At 33.3% G+C, this 19,687-nt stretch overlaps 3 protein-coding genes across 4 annotated transcripts; 1 reads left to right on the top strand and 2 right to left on the bottom strand.

The window, feature by feature from the left end:
• Window positions 1-291: 291 nt before the first annotated feature.
• LOC120203146 (calsequestrin-1-like) lies at window positions 292-886 on the bottom strand. Its single transcript, XM_039203495.1, has 2 exons — window positions 722-886; window positions 292-651 (listed from the first exon to the last, which is right to left on the bottom strand). The coding sequence occupies exons 1-2, from the start codon at window positions 884-886 to the stop codon at window positions 292-294; spliced, it is 525 nt and encodes a 174-aa protein (XP_039059426.1).
• Window positions 887-11,758: 10,872 nt separating this feature from the next.
• Window positions 11,759-14,411, top strand: LOC120203154 (zinc finger protein CONSTANS-LIKE 14-like). 2 transcript variants are annotated; one of them, XM_039203501.1, is made up of 5 exons: window positions 11,761-12,718; window positions 13,061-13,216; window positions 13,253-13,261; window positions 13,710-13,978; window positions 14,245-14,409. In XM_039203501.1, exons 1-5 carry the CDS (start codon window positions 11,894-11,896, stop codon window positions 14,345-14,347), a joined length of 1,362 nt encoding a protein of 453 aa, XP_039059432.1. In that variant the 5' UTR covers window positions 11,761-11,893; the 3' UTR covers window positions 14,348-14,409. The 2 variants fall into 2 exon arrangements, with proteins under 2 accessions (XP_039059431.1, XP_039059432.1); XM_039203500.1 differs by having other exon boundaries at window positions 11,759-12,718; window positions 13,061-13,261; window positions 14,245-14,411.
• Window positions 14,412-15,611: 1,200 nt separating this feature from the next.
• On the bottom strand, window positions 15,612-18,910 carry LOC120203141 (pyruvate dehydrogenase E1 component subunit beta-2, mitochondrial-like). Its single transcript, XM_039203491.1, has 15 exons — window positions 18,872-18,910; window positions 18,705-18,779; window positions 18,189-18,269; window positions 18,055-18,081; window positions 17,880-17,942; window positions 17,689-17,775; window positions 17,194-17,318; window position 17,117; window positions 16,842-16,975; window positions 16,683-16,755; window positions 16,504-16,569; window positions 16,201-16,239; window positions 16,006-16,130; window positions 15,814-15,928; window positions 15,612-15,738 (listed from the first exon to the last, which is right to left on the bottom strand). The coding sequence occupies exons 1-15, from the start codon at window positions 18,893-18,895 to the stop codon at window positions 15,670-15,672; spliced, it is 1,104 nt and encodes a 367-aa protein (XP_039059422.1). The 5' UTR covers window positions 18,896-18,910; the 3' UTR covers window positions 15,612-15,669.
• Window positions 18,911-19,687: the final 777 nt, after the last annotated feature.

Raw genomic sequence — 19,687 nt, 5'->3', positions numbered from 1 at the left:
ACACGTATAAGAATGACGAACTATATTAATTGATTTAACGGGATAAGATTAAGTGTTTGAAGACTGGTGTTATAAATGTTGATTCGAATTAAATAACTATCGAATGATATAGGTAATTTATTAAAAGAAAACTGGGGTCGCAGTCATTACCCACAACAACATTTATTTGGGTTTGCCATTGACCTCCGCATGCGGAGTTCAATGGTGCCCTAAACAAAGGCTAAACAACAGAAAACTTCGAAAACCCTAAAAGGGGAGAAACACAGCAAAGCGAAGCACAGAAGATCTGGTTCATGGATACGATGGTTCGCCATTGTCGAAGCGAATAAGAGGACCATTGCATCTAGGGCAAGCGTTAGATTTCTTGGGGACCATGAGATACATGTAGCACCTCGAGCAACCGACCGCTACCAGTATGTCGTACTCTTCTTCCTCGAGTTCTTCATGATCGTCGTCGTCATCGTCGTCGTCGTCATCATCGGACGATGATGAGTAGTCGTCACTGTCGCTGTCGCTGTCATACCAAATATCATCATCATCATCATAGTCGTAGCCTTCTCCATCGTAGGAGTAATCTCCGCCGTTCTCCGTCCTTGGATCATCCACCGGCTTCACTCCGTCCCTCCGGTTCATGCAGCGAACCTCCGCCGTCTGTAAAATGAAACTTCCACAGATCAAAATCAATCCTCAGAAACAAAACAAAAAGGAGAAAGGAATTTACCTTCAGGTCGAGGCATTGTTGTTTCAAGTAGTAAGGGAGGGAGACATGGGAATTGAGCTTGGAAACGGCACCGTTTAGAACCTTGTTAACACCGTCGTCTTCCTCAAGACCACCCTTATGGTTCAGAGAACATTTTCGAAAAGAAGCAGTGATCGTCTCCACCATGTTTGGCTCTTTCACTGTACATATCATACGTGAAATCCCCATGAAATCGAAGCGAAGAAGATGATGAAAGAGAGATAGAGATTATGAGATGTGAGAATTGCTTTGAAGATTTTGAGTTATAAATAGGCGAGGGAGTGTATTATTTTAACATATATCACCCTCTATGTGGACCCTCTCACAGAGATAGTTTAGTTTCAGTTAATATGTGGAAATCCGATTTATTTTTAATTTCCATAATCTTTAAATTTAAATAATTCTTTTGTTAAATCATACTTGTATCCAATCATTTGATTGATTAATCTAAATCGAATACCGTAAAGATTTATTATAAGGACTACTTTCCCAATCTAATTATTCTATTCACAACGTCACGTTTTTCACGTATAAGTCGAGCGTTACTTAAATATATTTAATTTCGCATCTTCTTATATATTGAACCAATAATAATACAAAGTAAATTAAACTCAATCAAAGCCTTCCACATGTTCTTTTTAGATATATTTCCTTTTATATATTTTCTAAGGTTGAGCGAACAATTTGACTGGAAGTTATTTTATGTTCGTTTATTTATTAAACGAATGAATATGAATAATATTTTGGGTTTATTATGAAATGAACAAACACAAACAAAAGGTTTGTTCATTCATTTAAGTTCGTGAACATTCAATAATTCGTTTGTTTATGTTCGTTCACTTATATTCAACTCAACCTCCAAACCGGTTTAAAATATCAAGAGCTAATAAATTTTAACATTAAACTCGTTAATATTTTAAAGTATAATTAATGTTAAACCCAAATAATAAATACACAAATCAATTTAATAAAATAAAAATCATAATATTATTTGAAAAGAAAACATCTTCTCAAATATAAACCCGATTAATTTTAGATTCGTTTGTTTAAGTTCATTCATTTGTATTTTTTTTATGTTTGTTCATTTGTGTTCGTTTATCATTTTAACAAATGAACACGAGCAATAAATTCCGTTCATTTAGTTGTTCATATTTGTTCGTTTGTTCGGCTAAAGTTAAGCGAATGAACATTAACACACCCCCGTTCGTGTTATTTCGGATCTTTTACAAGTCTAATAAGGATTATATATACATAAGGTTAGGATCCACTTACCCCTAGTATAAAATTTTTAGTTTTATATCATTTTAAGATCGTTTGATGAGAAAAAATCAAAGGTTGAGATTAATTTCTTTTTTTTCCAGTTAATATCTTATCATTTTTCTACTCTTAATATCAGCTTTTAATTTCAAGTCTTGCAATTATCATCTAAAGAAGAAAATTTTTAAAGAAATATTTTATTTCTTTAACATTATATTATCCATTTAATTTATATTTATTAAACAATTTAATTATACCTATATAATATAATTAATATATATTTTATAATTTAATATTTAAAATTTGTTAATGCTTAAATCTATTATGATTTGATCAATTATAATCTAATCTCAATCTTTTTCATTTTATCTGTTAATTTATTGGACGCAACATTTTATCTTATGGTGTTATTTTAATGATACTTTTTAAATTTATGAATTAATTTAATAACGATTTGCGTAAACAGAAATATTATATATATATAAAACTGACGATTATGAGTAAAATAATAAATAGGTAAAAAGGCATCAAAGGTCCCTTTACTTTTGAAAAAACTAATGTGACAATCGTATTATTTTTTTCTCTCAATGTGGCCTCCAACTCGGAAAATAAACTCAATGTGACCATTTGACCAACTTTTTTTGGTCATTGACCGTTACGATGCTAATGTGACAGTTCACGGTTTTGACATGACAGTCCAGGGTGGCAGATTAGCATAGAAAATGACATGACAGATTGACTAAATTGGTAACTCAAACATGACAGATATATTGTCACGTCAGCGCCATGAACTGTCACACTAGTACTGTAACGGTCAACGACAAAAAACTTTGGTTAAAGGGTCACATTGAGTTTATTTTCTGAGTTGGAGGGCTACATTAAGAGAGAAAATAATACGATTGTCACATTGATTTTTTCTCAAAAGTACAGAGACTTCTGATGTCGTTTTGCCTGATAAAATATTACATATAAATCTTATTACACGTGTGTTGAATAGGTGATAATGTGTTGTTTAATTACTAAATATTATATAAAAAATATATAAAGAGTTAAAGGTTTAATTTTATTTGCATTTTGTGTTAGTCGTCTTGCTTGGGTGCTTCTTGTTTATGCGTATCATGAATGAGAAAATGGACAAATTGATCCAATGGGCAAATTGGGCAAATTTCAAGTTACTTGACCTGAAAATGGAATTACAATTTTGGGGCTTTGTTAGGCCCATAAATAAATAAAAGTTGGTTTGTGAAATTAAATAAATTATAAATAAAAAATACATAATAATAAAATTACACCCAACGTTTACATACTCTATCCTTTTTTTTTAGCATTTTAACCCATAACATTTTATTTTGGAGCAAAATGTCTCCTAATTTGATGAAAATTATTAGTTAACTCGAAATTTTTTGATTAACTCGATTCGATCGAACACTCACCCCTACGTGAAGAGATACCATGATAATTAATAAATTTAATATATAATTATACATTATGTCTTTATTATTTACACATTCTGTCAATCTCGACTCACAGAGACTCCTCTACAGTTTAACAGTGCTTGCCTTCTTATAGTTTGATATATTAAATTTTATTTTTTAAAATATATTTTTACTAAATTATTATTGAATTAATAAATCAATACGAATTAGATTATATAATTAATTCAACTATCAATATAATTCTTATAAGATTTATTTTACTAATTATTTTTAAGATGAAATTGTCAAAGATTTTTTTATCAGTAATTAATCCATGCGTTGATGAGATAGTTACTTCCATTCAAAACGTGATGGATTAACCTAAGAATGCTACAATCTCACGTTATCTTTGGGACCTCCTTGCTTCTTATCTCACTTCCATATGTAATAACAGTTTGGGTAAAATATGTGTTTAGTACGTCAACTATCAGTTTCAGTTTGTTTTAGTACATAGACTTTTATTTTATTTTTCAAAATCATGCATAACGTTTTGTTTTTGTTTTATTTGAGAACCCCACCGTTAAAAACTTAACGCATTTAGTATCTAAACTTTTAATTTTTTTCAAACTTTAATGTTAAGTTTTTAACATGATACTAAAATAAAATAAAAATTAAATGTTAGATGTTAGATGTATTTTAAAAAAATTGAAAATTTAAGTACTAAAAATTGATCAAAACTAATAGTTTAGATACTAAACGTATAATTTACTCTATTTTTTGTTTGAATGATGAGAAACACCTTACACCCCAACATTTTTTTGAAAAAAAAGTTTCTTTATAAGTTTAATATAAAATATTTAAAAATAAATTAATATATTTAAAAAATATTGATACCTTAAACATAAATGGAGCCTCGTTATTCATTTCCATCCACTTAAAAAAATTTCTTCATATATTTTTTTAAATTTGACAGCCTAAATTATTTTTCTAGCTCCGCCCCTGACTCAAAAAAATCGAAGATGAAATAAAATCAAGTCAAAGGACCAAAAGGCTTATTTTTCCCTTTTCTAAAGTTAAAGTTTAAAAGACCATATTATCCTTGAATTCGGGTCAAATATTACACTTGAAGGAATACTTTTGCCATCGTAGTCACAGGAGATAAAGAGATGGTGAGAGACAGTACTACAAATCCAACCTTACGAGATTCGAATGTCATTTTCGGCTTCATCTTTACGTCTTAACAACATCACGAGGCTCCATGCTAGTTTTGTCTGTTCGTAAAATTGATTTGATTTGAAAAATATTTATTGCGATTTTAAATTTAATATTAAAATGATTACATCAACCCAAATATTTAGTTCGAGTTTAATTATTGGATTAATACTCGAATTAAACTATTTGGATTGTTCGTATAACTCGAGTACTGATATCTATTAGGTCAATTAATGGACGCATTGAGATTGAGATGGATAACAGTGAAGTCGTCATGGTCCTTTCTTCTCCGACTGTCACCCGGAGTCTCCTCTAACGTCAGTGGAGCATCAGTTTCACCCACATTCATAGAGAAGCAAATATCGTTGTTGATGCCCTGACCCGTCTCGGGCGCACGGCACCGCCTGACATTTCTGTGATTGTTCACCCATCTGTTGAAGTGCAACGTCTTCTCCAACCGGACATGAACAATTAGAGAAGAAACTCAAATCGTTGTTAACACAACTCTTCCTCTTTATAACAAAAGAAAAAAAAAAGTTTTGCTCATTAATAGAAGTTTACACAATTTCATGAGAGCCAACAAATAATGTTATCCTTGGAAATATCTAATTGTCAATGTAGACACTCGTTTTCTCCCTGATCTTTGTTACTATTATCATTATTATTATTATTATTATTATTATTATTATTATTATTATTATTATTTACTATTATCAGAAGCTTAAGAGATTCAAATAGGGACTAAAACACAATGTCACAAGCCCAGAGACCCCCTCGAGTGATTTACCCACGCCCGAAAATGTTGTTTGCCCTAGAACCCAAAACGACGCCGTTTTATGACCCTCTTAAATACCCTATTATAAGTTTTGGGAAACCCTAATCCCATTCATTTCCCTCAGCCGTTTTTCTCCTCTCTCAAAATTTTCTCCTTTCTCCCTTCCTCTCTACCGAGAAAGGAGAAGGTTTTTCCTCCGGTCGCCTTCTCCGGTGCCCCGACGAGGGGTCGATTACCCTCTAAACCCCTAAACTACCCAACACCAAACCCAACTCAAAATCTCACTCAAATAACCCAAAATAGAAGGAGAAAATAAAGGCTACATTTCTTTTTATTTTTGGAGACCTTACAACTCCGGCGAAGCAAGGAGGATCGAGTCTAGCGGTGAGGCTTTCCCCTTTTTTTAGTTTCGTTTATTTTTTTTTCTCTATTTTCCCTTTTCCCGAAAAAACAAACCTTTTTCCTTTTTTTGAACCGAACCTCCCTTGTATTTTTATCTTCCCATTTGCGTGTTCGGTGAGGCTAAAATTGAGGGATGATTTCCCCTAAACTCCAATTAATTCACCTCGATTTTCTTAGATTTTAATAAAAAAAATTAATGGGTTTTTTTTTGTTTGGTATATGATTTGGTGCTTTCTACTGTTGATGTGATATGACGATGATTTATTGAAACAGAATAGGGATCTTCGGGTGACTGGAGCGACGACGGAAGTGACGGTGGCACAGATCTGCTCGGATGGTAGTGGAGGCTTCGGCGACTTGTCTTAGGGACTTAGGGTTTTAACAAACCCTAATTGATGTGGGTTATGGTTTGGGCTTGGACCAATTAGGCCGGTTTGGACCCATTGGGTCTCATATAATTGAGATTGCATTCGGGCATGCAAAAAAATGAAATATAAATAAAAATATAAATATAAATAAATAATAAAATAAGAATAATAATAACGGTCTCCTGACGAAATTGGGTGTCGACGAAATTGGGTGTCGACACAAACATTAGTGATCATTTGTGTAGACCTTTAAATAAACCAACAAGAATAAATTTTTTATGTTCATTTAATAAATAAATGTGTGTTTGGTTCTTTTTGTTCATGAATATGTTTGTTCATGGACTCACTTATGAGCTTGTTTAACAAGAATAAATTTTTTATATTTATTTAATAAATTAAACGTAAGACGAATTTTGAAGTTCTTATTGTGAAGTTTAAGGACTTGTGACATAAATTTTACTATTTTTCTTTGACTGACTAGTAAAATGGTATAAAAAGAGCGTTGATTATCAAATATTAAACAAACATTAAATAAACATGTTTATGAATGTTAAACGATCGAACATGGATACCTTTAAAAATAAATAAATAAACACAAACATAATATTAATTTTTAACCGAACATAAATACCTTAAAAATAAACAAACAAGAAAACGAGTAAAAAATACTAAGGCTCCCATTTGGCATGGCTTTCTAAAAGTACTTTTAGGTCAAAAACATATTTCGATTGCATAATCAATGTCAAACTAGAAAAAAGTAGGGGAAAAATACAGTGATTTTAAATAAATCGCAAAAGTTAAGATTTCTAGTTTTTTCAATTTCAACTTTACGTGTGGAGCAAATTCTAATTTTACCCTTATGGGCTCCACTTAATATATATTTACATTTTATTTTAATAATTTAATACTAACATCCATAAAAAATAATTTATTAATTAATAATTTATTTTAATTACTAATATTTTTTAAATATTCTTTATGTTAGAACAACTATTTAAATTATTATTTCATAACAACTTTATGTCTGCATGTTAAAAAATTATTGATAATATATTTTTCTTAATAAATTATTATATATATATAAATATTATTATGAGTTATCTTAACATATTTTTATATTTCATTATAGTTTAAGTTAATATATTTTATATATTATAGTATTAATAAATGTAATATAATTTAAATGATATATTTTAAATTAGAACATAATATATATAATAGACATTTTATATTTTTAAACTCTCTTCTTAACAACAATCAAAACAGTTCATAAAATAGTTAAAATTAAACATCAGGACTAAATATATAATATAGACATAGTATAAGGACTAATAAAATAGTTTGACCTCATATTTGTATTTGTAACTTCGAAAGTGGGAAAACGTCATGGATGACGGCGTGTCTATAACCGTAGTAGTGTTGACATCTTGGGAGCCGCAATTCACTTTTCTTTTTGGGGACTGGCTCGGCTCATATATTTATGCCGTCCACTTTATCTTAGGGTAAATTGCCTATTTGGCACCATATTTAGTTTTGAAATTTTATTTTGATCACTAATCATTTTAAAAAAACATAATTAACCAATAAGATAAACCCCACACACACATATATTAATTTTCACTAAAATTTATATTTAAATTTATCACACACAAAACAAGAAAAAATATGGCTAGAGAATGAATGGACTCAAACCCTATATCCCTTGCACAAATAATCATACCCTTAATTATTAAGTTAAACTATTAATTGTTTTAGCACGAATCAAGTGACTTATGTGATAAACTAATTAATGTTATTCCTTGAGGATTCGGATTTGAGCACCATGGATGTCATACGTGTGAGCGTTCAATGTCAAAAGGTTGAGAGTTATCTTTGAACAGATACTGACTTGTACTTATTCTAGATTAATTAAAAAAAAACTATTAATTTTTAGAAATTTACACACCATAAGGTAATACAATGTCCTCATTGAAAAATATGTCACGTTAGTAATCCTGTTAAGTTTTTAAGGTTGAGATATAAAAACGAAACCTAAAGTAAACGTTAGGTATGATTTTGAAACTAAATAAAGTATAAGTACCAAAATAAATTAAAAATAATAGTTTAAGACTAAACATGTAATCTACTCTAAATTTTATCATAATTCATTGCATGGCTTGAGAGGTAAAAGGAAATTATGCTTTTTCTATATGGTTGAGTTCGGATAGATACGTTTATAGAGTGTATGCGTGTTATCCATGAGCTAATTTTTCTTTAACAAATATTATCTTATAATGATTTTAAACTGTTAAACGTTGGTATTGCCTCAAAATTGTGAAAGACATATTAAAAAAATAATTTAATAAAAATTATGATTATCTTATAACATTTTAATAAATTTAAAGATAATTTTATAATATCACCATGATTATTCAATAACATGTCAATTTTTTATTAGTTTTGTTAAAGTTATTGGTATTTAAAGATGTTTAATTTATTGAATTAATTAAGTGATTTTAATAATTAAAAAATATTACTTTTTCTAAAATTTCAGATCCGAGTATACAGAATGTGTATAAAACATATATTTTTAATAAGCCAACAAAAATTATTCCAATTTAGCTTGGCCAAGATTGGATATTGGTTTTATTATTTGGAAAACTTAAAATAGTTTTATTTGAAAAATATAATATACGGAAAATTAATATATGTATATTACACAAGAAAATATTTTTAAGGGTAAACTATGCTGATAGTCCCTTATGCTTAGGGTATGATCGGCTTTGGTCACCAATTTAAAAATTAAGGGGAAATAATCCCTAACGTTATCGATCCATTCGATTTTAATCCTTCAACCATTAATTTTTGTTAACCCCATTTAGTTTAAGTCCCTAACATGGCTAAGGGACTAAAATTGAACGGATTCGATAATGTTAGGAATTAAAATCGAACGAATCGATAACGTTAGGGATTATTTCCACTTAATTTTTAAATTAGTGACCAAAATCGACCAAAACGAAAATATAGGATACTATCTTCATAGTTTACCCTATTTTTAATGGCTTAAATGCCCTATTGCCCCCTTAACTATACCCTTTGTACCGAAATACCCTTAAGGTATTTTTCGGAACATTTTGCATCTCAACTATTAACTGTTGCTCTGTTTGTCCCAAATTGTTAATATCATTTAAAAAAAATCACGAACCAATTAGAACACGTTAAGTCACCTCTTAATTTTTATTTTTCTTTATCTTTAAATAAATAAAAATAAATTAATAAAATAAAATAAAATAAATAAACTACCCAAATTACCCTTCTTCCCCACCCCACCCCACCCCACTCGTTCTCTTTCACTTCCATTTTCGTTTCATGTCAAAAAACAGACCCACATTTCCATTTAATTCACCCAAAAACAAAATATCCGATGGAAGTGTTGCCTTACGCCGTCCCTTATTCCCCACCATGGACGGTGGTCGGAGTTGCGTTTAAAGGTCGATTCACGGCCAGAGATGTCTCGATCGAAGAAATAAGAAAGGCGAGAGGATGAACGAGGTTGGTTTGGTTTAATTTCGGCCTCCGTGGCCGTCGTATATGGTGACCGGAGGTTGGGACATCGCTGAAAACCGGCGTTTGGAGCGGCGACGTTAGTGATAAGCTCTAGAGTTTCTCGGTCGTGGAGAGAAAATGGAGAGAATGAGAGTTTTGTCAAACATGGAATTCAAATCAAACTCAGAAAATTCACAAATCAAAACCAGAGATCTGTACAGACTTCAAAGAAAATGTTTGAAAACACACACATAATGCCGAATAAACTAGAAGTGAAGTGAAGAAAGTAAAGGTATGATTTCAAAATCGTGATTTGCGAATGAGGAGCTTTACCTTCCATGGCTTCTGAATTTTCTTTTTTCTCTGAATTTGCCTTCCTTACTTCTTTCTTGTTTTTTACATTACATTACTGTTCTAACTAATTCGTCATTAACGAGGTCATGGTGTGGTGTTAGGGGTACAGAGACAAGAAAGCAAAAATGGAGGGGGGCTTTACGGTGGAGGAGGGGAGGGGAAAAGGGCATTTTTGGTACATTATAAGTTTTATTTTATTTAATAGATTTTTATTGATTCAGATAAATAAATAAATATTAAGGGGTGATGTGGCGTGTTCTAATTGGTCGGTAAATATTTTTAACGGGATTAACTGTTTGGGGGTAAATGGACTAACAATTTATAGTTAAGGAATAATTCGGGACAAATAGTATAGTTCAGGGGGCAATCAGGAATTTAAGCCATTTTAATCCTTAAAAATTGATGGTGAAATTGAATTGCTAAAAATTCACCGATGTCGAAGTGAATATTATATTCATGGGCTTAAAGATATTTTATGCAAACGTCATCTCAGATGCAGTGCCTCCACCTTTATACCAAAGTTTTTTTCTAAAAGGGTTAATTTCGTATGATATCCCCGATCTACGACCGATATTATATTTTAGTCCTTAAATTTATTTATTTTTGATTGGACCATAAAAAAACAGTATCATAAGTTAGATCATTATGTAAATTTAATCAATTACCTTAAGCATTCAATATCAATTTGAAACTCATGAGGATCATTTTTAAAACAAATGAAATCAAAATTTAAAAACTCGTACAAATCTATATTATAAATAATTTGTGATCCTGGAGATTGCGAATGGAGTAAACTGGATTGGGAAGATCATCCCTACCTCTGCAGTACTCGATCCGGAATATTTGATCAATAGATCGATACCAGTGGTTATAAAAAACCAATATCGTTAAAATTTTAAAATTATATTTTTTAGGGATTTAATTTTTTTTATCCATATTAGTTCTTAAACCTTTTTTTTACTATATTTGTAATATAATATTCTAAATATGTCATATAACATCACTAAATGATTTTGACACTCTATATTAGAGAACCAATTAGAAATTTCTTTTAATGAGATCTTATATATTATATGTTACAAAACTTTAAGATCAAGTTTTATCATGAAATTTATTCAATATGTAAATTTTATCAAAATAATTAAACGTTAAAGAAATTACTAAGTTCAGACAATAAAAAGTATATGGATCAAATTATAAAATTTTGTCAGATTTAAGGACTAAAAATTTCATTATCAAGAATTGATTTAATTGGGAAAAAAGGCAATATGATATTTAGATTAACGTTTTACATCGTTGACCATCAAAAGTACTGGTGTGTCAGTTCATGGTGATTAACAAGACAGTTCACTGTGTTGACGTGTTAGTTCACTGTGTTGACGTGGTAGTTCATCTGTCACATTTGAATTACCAATTTAATCCATCTACCATGTCATCCACTACGTTAACATGCCTCTCTGGATTGACTTGTCAGCATTGTAATGATCAATGACGAAATAACTTTGATCATACTATATTTTATGAGTTAAAGGGTTATATTAAAAGAAAAAAATAATACAAGGATCTATGATGCACTTTTACCATTTAATATCATAGTCAAAACTGTAAACAAAATTGCTTCACCCATACTTCTCATGTGCTCATTACAAAGCAAAGTACCCTACAAAAATAGTAGTCTGTTTAATCATATAATAAAAAGCTGGAAAAAATCTCATTTATTTATTTAAAATAATTTATCTCTGATATGCTCTGCTGTCTGCTGTGCTTTCTAATCTTCATCTTCTACATCGAAGCTAGGGTTCTCTTCTCTTCTTCTTTGAATTTTTAATTAACTATTACGAAAACTATGGTTATTCCAGCAGGTAAGGGAACCGTGCCGTGTGATTTCTGCAACGAGCAAACGGCAATTCTTTACTGCCGAGCTGACTCAGCGAAGCTATGTTTGTTTTGCGACCAGCACGTTCACTCGGCGAACCTTCTCTCTCGGAAGCACGTCCGGTCTCAGATCTGTGATAATTGCGGGAATGAGCCGGTTTCAGTTCGGTGCGAGACCGATAATCTGGTGCTTTGTAAAGAGTGTGATTGGGACTCGCACGGCAGTTGCTCCGTGTCGGCGGCACACGATCGAACCCTCGTGGAAGGGTTTTCTGGTTGTCCGTCGGCTCTGGAGTTGGCTTCGGCATGGGGATTCGATCTTGAGGAGAAGAAAGCTTCGGATCGGAGCTGGAACGTGTGTCGCGAAGATTTGGTGATGCCGGCGGTGGAATCGTGGTTGTACGAGGCTGGTTTGCAAGAAATGATCGTGCCGTACGAGGGTTTTGGCTTCTACGGGGAGACGTTGAAGAAGGAAAGTCGCGGCAGCGGGAAGTGCAAACAGGTTATTTATAAGCAGCTTGTGGAGTTGATGAAAAGAAATTCCATGGACGGCGGTGGAAACGGTATCGCTGACGGTTGCTGTGGCGGTGGAGATGAGGACAATCTAGCGTCGAACGTCGAACCGGTCGTCGGCTTTGTGACTCAGCAAGAAGTTATACAGCCGTTGCCACAACAGCAAACACCAAAGACGGCTCTGTTCACATCTTTGCTGATGATGCAAACGGAAGAGAGCGAACGCGTTGTTAATGAAGGAAATGTGGCGTTGAACGGTAATCCAAACGGTCGAGCATCCCAGGTACTTTTTCTTAGGTCTAATTATAAATTCATCCCTCTACAAAAATAAAATTGATAAATTAGTCTTCAGTCTCCGATATTGATTTGTCAGAATTTAATCCGAGAAGTTAGTCTAGATGTTGAGAAACACATGAACTTAAACCGCTGACTTTGTTAATTTATTGCGCCGAAATTGATAAAGTGTTGATTAATTTCTCAGCTTTCTTAAATTAATAAGGCCAGTAATACCAATTTTGACAAATTAAAGTAGACGGTATTCATAATCAAAGCTTCAAAAAATCAATGCTTCTACCTTTTTAGCATTTTGAAACAGTAACGATAAGTTGGTTAGAATCGATTACAGATTTGGGATTTTAAGCTAGGGCGGTTGAGGGGTCAAGAAGAGTGCAGCCAATCGCGATTGGAAGACGAAGTTGGGTACGGCGGAGGTGATACAGGTTTCTTGATTAACAATTTCAACCAACGCATGAAAGAGACGTCTTTGACTAATGCAAATTTGCTAGGCTACCCCCCTCCAAAACACGATTTGACTTCACTCAATAATGTATGTTCCTTGCTCATCTTCTCTATTGTGTTATGATTCATCATATCTTGTTCATAACTATTGCTCATCTTCCTATTGACACTTGAAAACCAAGGTTCAAACCTTGAAAATGGTTTATGGAGAGTATTTCGTGTTTGGGTCCAATCCGGCTGAAATACGTCTCTTTTTGAACATGCCCTTTAAGAGTGGTTCTTGATCTTTGAATATCTGGTAGTCACGTTGGGTTTTGATTATTCTAGAATTGAATCGGGTCAGATGCCAAACGGGGAAGTTCTTCCATTATTTCACAAGGTTTGTTTATTTGATGCCAAATAAACTTGGAAATTTGATTGGAAATTGTTGCTCAACTCGGCAATACCCCTCCTCCCATAGATACAGTATGGGTGACTTTGTTTTGCTTAACGTTAAATTCTCTTTCGAGTGTTGATTTCGGAGCTTGAAAATGCAGGACGACACAAATAATCCAGGGGCAAGTGGACTAGCCACATCTGAGAGCAACAATCTACCAATACCAAAGCCATCATCAGGTTCAGCTTTTGGTAAACACAAAGGCTCTAGCGGTTCCAATGATGTCAACTTTCCCAAACAACAGCCTTTCTTTGTGAGTCCGGTCGAGCAAGCAATGCCAACAGCAATTAGTAAGGCTGATCGTGAGTTGCTGGCGCAAAACCGAGGCAATGCCATGCAGCGTTACAAGGAGAAGAAGAAAACACGAAGGTATAAAAATCCGTACACTTACGCAACTATGTAACTTCGACATGTTAAAGGTTTTTTATCATTATGACCAAGATTTTAAAATTTGTCTTGAACTTCTAAAGCTCTAGTTTTATATCCTATCAAGTCGTTTAGCTTTGTTTTAGCTTTGACATTAGATGCCAGCTCAAATCTGATATGGAGTATATTTAAAATACCTGAATTATATAAACACGTTTACCCATCACTGCGTTGTTAACGACGATCTATCCGATCCATTGCCCGAATAGGTACGATAAACAAATTCGATACGAATCGAGGAAGGCAAGAGCGGATACACGGAAGCGAGTGAAAGGTCGATTCGTGAAGGCTACGGAAGCTCCTGATGATTAGAAGCTGTGTAAGTGAGTGAATGATGTTTGTATGGATTGCTGTAAATATTTATTTTGTTACATCTAAACGTGTGTAGCTTAGCATTTTCTATACCAAGTATTTTTCGCTTGCTAGTTCCATCAAATTCAAGTAACTGAATTTGACCCGATCTGAATCTATTTTTCTAAGGATAGGGTATAAACTCGTCTTATCCGAGTTAAATTATCAACCTTAGTAATACACTAATACTTCATTTAAAAATTTACAAGTCAAGTGAATTTATATCAAGTTCAATTATAAACATTTATAGTGTTTTAGTACTAATTGATTCTAAATTAAATGAATTTTTATAATCATATACGATATTAATATATATTTCATGTTTCTTATATCCAATATATATCATGTTTTAGACTCAACTAGGGATGATACTTTAATTCGAAACCGACATGTTTCTATTCGACTATATTCGACTAGATCCGATAGGATCATATTTTTTTAAAAAAAATTAGAGTTCGGATCGAGTGAATTTTTTTAAAAGGGTGAGATTGTGTTAAGTTCAAATGTAGGGTGAAAGAACTCGGACCCAAACCAACTCGAGAATAATAGTGTAATTTCTTTTAAAAAATTATTATTATTTTAGTTAAGTCTTTATTTTATACCGGGTTAGATCGGATCGAGTTTATATTCTAAAAATCCGAGTCAGGTCGAAGTCGGTTGGAGGATATATATTTTTCAGGTCGGGTCGGATGATGATATATAATGTCCAGGTTCGAGTGAACGATACATATTTTCGGGTTGGGTTGATAAAAAAATCCGACACCAACCTGACCAGTTGCCATCCCTAGACTTAATCTAAACTTGAAAATCAATCAACTAATTACTAAAATTTTAAAATTCATTAAATTTAGTTGATCCTATTTTATAACTCAAATTTTATTTCAATTTTCTTTGCAAATCGAATCAAATTTATGAAATTGTGAATAGAGTTAAATTAAATTTTTTAAGATCGAATTAAGTTGAAAAATTAGATTAGTTTTTGCGTCAAATTGTACTCACCTTTAAATATACATTAAAAGAACATCAAAATCAACGGTAATAGGAATATCGAATTCAGGTATCACATTAGACAAAAAAAAAGAGACAGGTACCACATTAGAAAGAAGTGTCAAATTCAGGGACCAAATATTATGTTTAAGCTATAGGATTATCATTTAACACACTCAGAATCTGGCGGTAGAATTTTGAAAATCTGTGTCCCGTTTGCAGAATAAGATGATGCAAAGGGCCAGCATTGACACTGACCAGTATAAGAAAAAGTATGCTGCTCGGACCGGTTTCCATCAAGAGACGGCGGCCGTCAGTACCGATCTGTAGCATGTTCTCTTTGCAGCTCGGACTATATCTTCAACCTGCACAATTCATAAACCAATCAAATTTATATCATCTATAGGTAACTGTAGAAGAATAGGTAGCAATGGGGTCACCTGTGGCACCGCCATTCTCTCAAGATTTGCCGCATACGGCATAGGAACATCGGCTCCGGCAATTCTCTCGACTGGTGCATCGAGATATGAAAAACTCTCCTCCAAAACACACGCACTGCAAACAAAGTACACCACGTAAATATATACATGGTGCCAGAATTTAAAAGAGTTTCAAGGGAAAAGAATTCGAACCATATTTCGGCACCAACACCGTGCTGTGGAAACGCTTCTTCGACTGTGACCAATCTATTGGTTTTCCTGACAGAGTCGTTAATCGTGGATCGATCTAACGGCCTAATCGAACGCAAATTTACAACCTGTATTTAACGAAGATCAGTCGTTGCACTTGTAAGGACTTGCGCTAGTTATGAGCTATAATTTTTTTACCTCGGCATGGATTCCATCCTTTTCGAGTATCTCAGCTGCCTGAACAACAAACAATCTCTTAGTTGATAACCCCACAAGCCAAAACATCGGTACTGCATACATAAAGGACAATTGTCTGGTATATTGGTAGTTGATAACATGGGTAAATGAGGTTCCGGCCTAAGGCACAACGGCAATGAATACCGATATGCATCGGGTTAAACACACTCGGCACATTTCCGTGGCCATTCGTTATGAAATCAATCTTCTTGAATGATGGTTGGGCATCTGCATATCTAAACAGATGTTGCATACGAGGCATACCTTAAGAGAGTAGCCCACCATTTTCGAATAAGCTGCAATAGTCACATGCTTTCCTTTTCTCTCTATCTGTTAAAAGAAATGATTAAACACTATATATGTACATGTATGAAAATGCAGCTTCATGAGATCAAGTTATAGCAGAATCAATGGAAACTTTTAGGGGGGGACCATAGAATTACCTTAGCTTTTCCGATCGGAAGGCAAAAACTCGAATCCAGAACTCCATCAGAAATCGGGAATGATTCACCGTATCTGAAGCAGAACAATTATACCGAAGTAGCATCAGGCATTAAGGTTCGATCAATACAGAAAGAGTCGGAGTTTATTAATTCACTTACAACAACTCATTCTCGAGGAAAACAACCGGGTCGGGATCTCGAATAGCCGCTTTGAGTAGTCCACGAGCATCTTCGGAATTGTATGGTGACAGCACTTTCAACCCGGGACAAAAAGCATACCACGCAGCGTAACACTGAAAAGTAACCGAGATATGAAACAGTCGAGCATGCTTCTTACTCGATTGAAACTCGGCTAGATTTCTAAAATATGGAAACAAGTGAACAACAACCATAACACCTAGTACAATGTAACTCGAAATTTCACCTCGGTGGACTCTCGGAGCAAAATAAAGTAGATGAATGCAAATAAACCAGATAATCAGTGCAAGCATCAATATTAAGAAATCAAAACTGAGAGTGCTGGGCACCAACACCGGCTGCGGCACCATTAGGACCCCTAAAAACAATAGGTACCGATATCTGGCCCGCCGACATGTAGTTCGACTTTGCAGCAGAGTTAATAATGTGGTCAATGGCCTGAATTAAAAGACAAACAGATCAAAGAAAACAATTCATCAGATAAAAGATCTCATAACAACACATTTCAGAGAAACCAGACTCGTTCGTGCACCCCCCCAAGCAGCACATACAATGTCGTAACAATCGTAAAATTCTAGAATACATAAATGACATCCGAATCATTAACTCTTTTGAACATCCAAATTCTATTATCATATAATGAAACCACTTATGATTAAAACAAAATATGCATATTCATCCATACAGACTTAGAAGGATATCGATTGTTAACAACGCCATCTTCAACCAAACACGCGATGATGTATATGGTAAACAAAATACTAATATAAGTGTACATAAGCAGAGATTCAAGACAGAACTATCGAACCTGCATTGAGAAGTTAAACGTCATAAACTCCAAAACGGGTTTCAGACCATAGTAAGCCTCCCCAACCGCAATCCCAGTAAAACCAGCCTATGAAACCAGATATAAAAAACTGTAGTGAGAAAAGAAAATTGCAATAAGAAACTAAAAAGCATCAATACATGGAAATACAACAAGGCACAGAACAAAATAACCTCAGTAATCGGAGTGTCTCGAACCCGTTCGGGTCCATACTTGTCCAGAAGCCCCTTGGTTATCTAAAAAAAGAAGGAAACATAAGCCATTCTTCAGAGAGATGTAAAAATACTCCAGTGGTCTCTTTTAAAGATGATGAAATAAGAATTTCATTCTTGCACAATAAATGTCAACCTTGTATGCACCCTGATATTCTCCAAGCTGCATTTTATATTTTAAAAGAACATAAGAATGGGAATAAAAGAAAAAGGAATAGCTGAAAATTAGGCTAAAATAATAAAAAATGATCCTTGTTAATATTTTCTCACCTCTTCACCGATCAAAAAGACTTTCGAATCAGCTGACATCTCCTCATCAAGAGCAGAGTTTAATGCCTCTCTCACAGTCATCTGCACATAATTGTCATTATATGAAAAAACTAGGCCTTGCCTTCAGCAAGACATTAGCAACACAAAATCAGTTTAAAATTAATAGCAGGACCATATATGAATGTGTCACGTACAAGCACGGAAGGACGCAAGATTTTATGTTAAGAGGGGTGAACTTAAAAAATTTTGGTGAGCGAAAACATATTATCAATGGAAAATACAAAGAAAATATTTAAATTGTATGAGGATTTGAAATTTTCAAGGGAGGGCGTGGGCGACCGCCCCACCAGCACCCCTCGCTCTATCCTGCATACAAGCAGCTCCTAAGATCATACACACGTATACTCCGTTTCGAATGGATTAACACTCGAAATACACAATTCGACATCTAACAGAATTAAAATCAAAACATTTAAAGAACTCCAACCAAAAACATATAGTGAAAAAAAAAATTACCTGTTTCGCACCAGATGAGTAAGTTCTCAACACCGACGCCACGGGCTGAATCTTCTTCAATGACTGCTCCAACATCTGAAACAAAGAAAATAAGTCATAAAATTAGAACAAAAAAAAAACCTCTCAAATTCATATATAAGGGAGCAGCTGAGTTTCCAGAAAATAACCTTTTGCCTTACGATTCCCAACATCTTTCCTTCTTCAAATTCACGTTTTCTACGATCACCAAACAGAAACAACATATTTGTTAACGATTTCAGTAATTCGAAAGAAAACCCAGTCTCATATCAAATCATAGAAGCATAGAAAAAACAAATGTTTACGGTGCAATTACAGCAATGATCACTTTTGTCTGTGCTAACAACGTAAATCCGAGACTTAAATCACTACTAAGAAACAATAAATTAAGTATATTTAAATGAAACAACAAAACAAATCGAGAAATCCAATTCAAACGTACGAAAATTACACCCAAACAAAGGTGCTGGAAAGAGAGAAGCTAACGCTAATCGATGGAAGATCAAAGAAGAACGTACCCTTTGTTTTCTCCTTCAATGATTTTGATGAAAATATAGAGTTTGGGGTTTGGATTTCTTTGTTAAAGGGAATTAATCGGCAAGGAGATGGCCAAAAATAGCACTCCAAGGAATAGATACCCGTAAGGGAGCAGCTCAACGAAGATGATCGAGTGACAGTGGGACACCAGTAAAATAAAAAATTTAATGAATACAAAATGGGTTAATTACAAAATACATTCTCAAATTACTATCTATACTTTAAATTAGGTTTTGGAGAGGTTTGTATCACAAATAAGTACCTGAAGTATACTATATTTTTCATTTAAGTACCTAAAGTATTTTTTGGTCAAAATAAATACCTAAACTTATCTTTTTAGTCAAAATAGGTGGCTAAAGTATTTTATGTCAAAATAGGAACCTAAACTATTCAAACTTTTTCATCTAAGTTCCAAAAAAGTTGACATG

Source organism: Hibiscus syriacus, unplaced genomic scaffold, assembly GCF_006381635.1.
Source record: "Hibiscus syriacus cultivar Baekdansim isolate YM2019G1 unplaced genomic scaffold, ASM638163v2 tig00009055_pilon, whole genome shotgun sequence".
NCBI lineage: Eukaryota > Viridiplantae > Streptophyta > Magnoliopsida > Malvales > Malvaceae > Hibiscus > Hibiscus syriacus.
This window is presented reverse-complemented; position numbering and strand designations above follow the sequence as displayed.

What these genes read in the sequence shown, in the direction of transcription:
- LOC120203141 (XM_039203491.1), bottom strand. Translation starts at nt 18,895, where the DNA reads ATGTTGGGAATCGTAAGGCAAAAG. An exon ending in TCTTTTTGATCGGTGAAGAG is followed by an intron (nt 18,082 to 18,188) that starts GTGAGAAAATAT and finishes TATAAAATGCAG; the next exon opens with CTTGGAGAATATCAGGGTGC. An exon ending in AATATCAGGGTGCATACAAG is followed by an intron (nt 17,943 to 18,054) that starts GTTGACATTTAT and finishes TTCTTTTTTTAG; the next exon opens with ATAACCAAGGGGCTTCTGGA.
- LOC120203154 (XM_039203500.1), top strand. Translation starts at nt 11,894, where the DNA reads ATGGTTATTCCAGCAGGTAAGGGAACCGTGCCGTGTGATTTCTGCAAC. An exon ending in ATTTGACTTCACTCAATAAT is followed by an intron (nt 13,262 to 13,709) that starts GTATGTTCCTTG and finishes TTGAAAATGCAG; the next exon opens with GACGACACAAATAATCCAGG. An exon ending in GAGAAGAAGAAAACACGAAG is followed by an intron (nt 13,979 to 14,244) that starts GTATAAAAATCC and finishes TTGCCCGAATAG; the next exon opens with GTACGATAAACAAATTCGAT.
- LOC120203146 (XM_039203495.1), bottom strand. Translation starts at nt 886, where the DNA reads ATGGTGGAGACGATCACTGCTTCTTTTCGAAAATGTTCTCTGAACCAT. An exon ending in AACAATGCCTCGACCTGAAG is followed by an intron (nt 652 to 721) that starts GTAAATTCCTTT and finishes TTCATTTTACAG; the next exon opens with ACGGCGGAGGTTCGCTGCAT.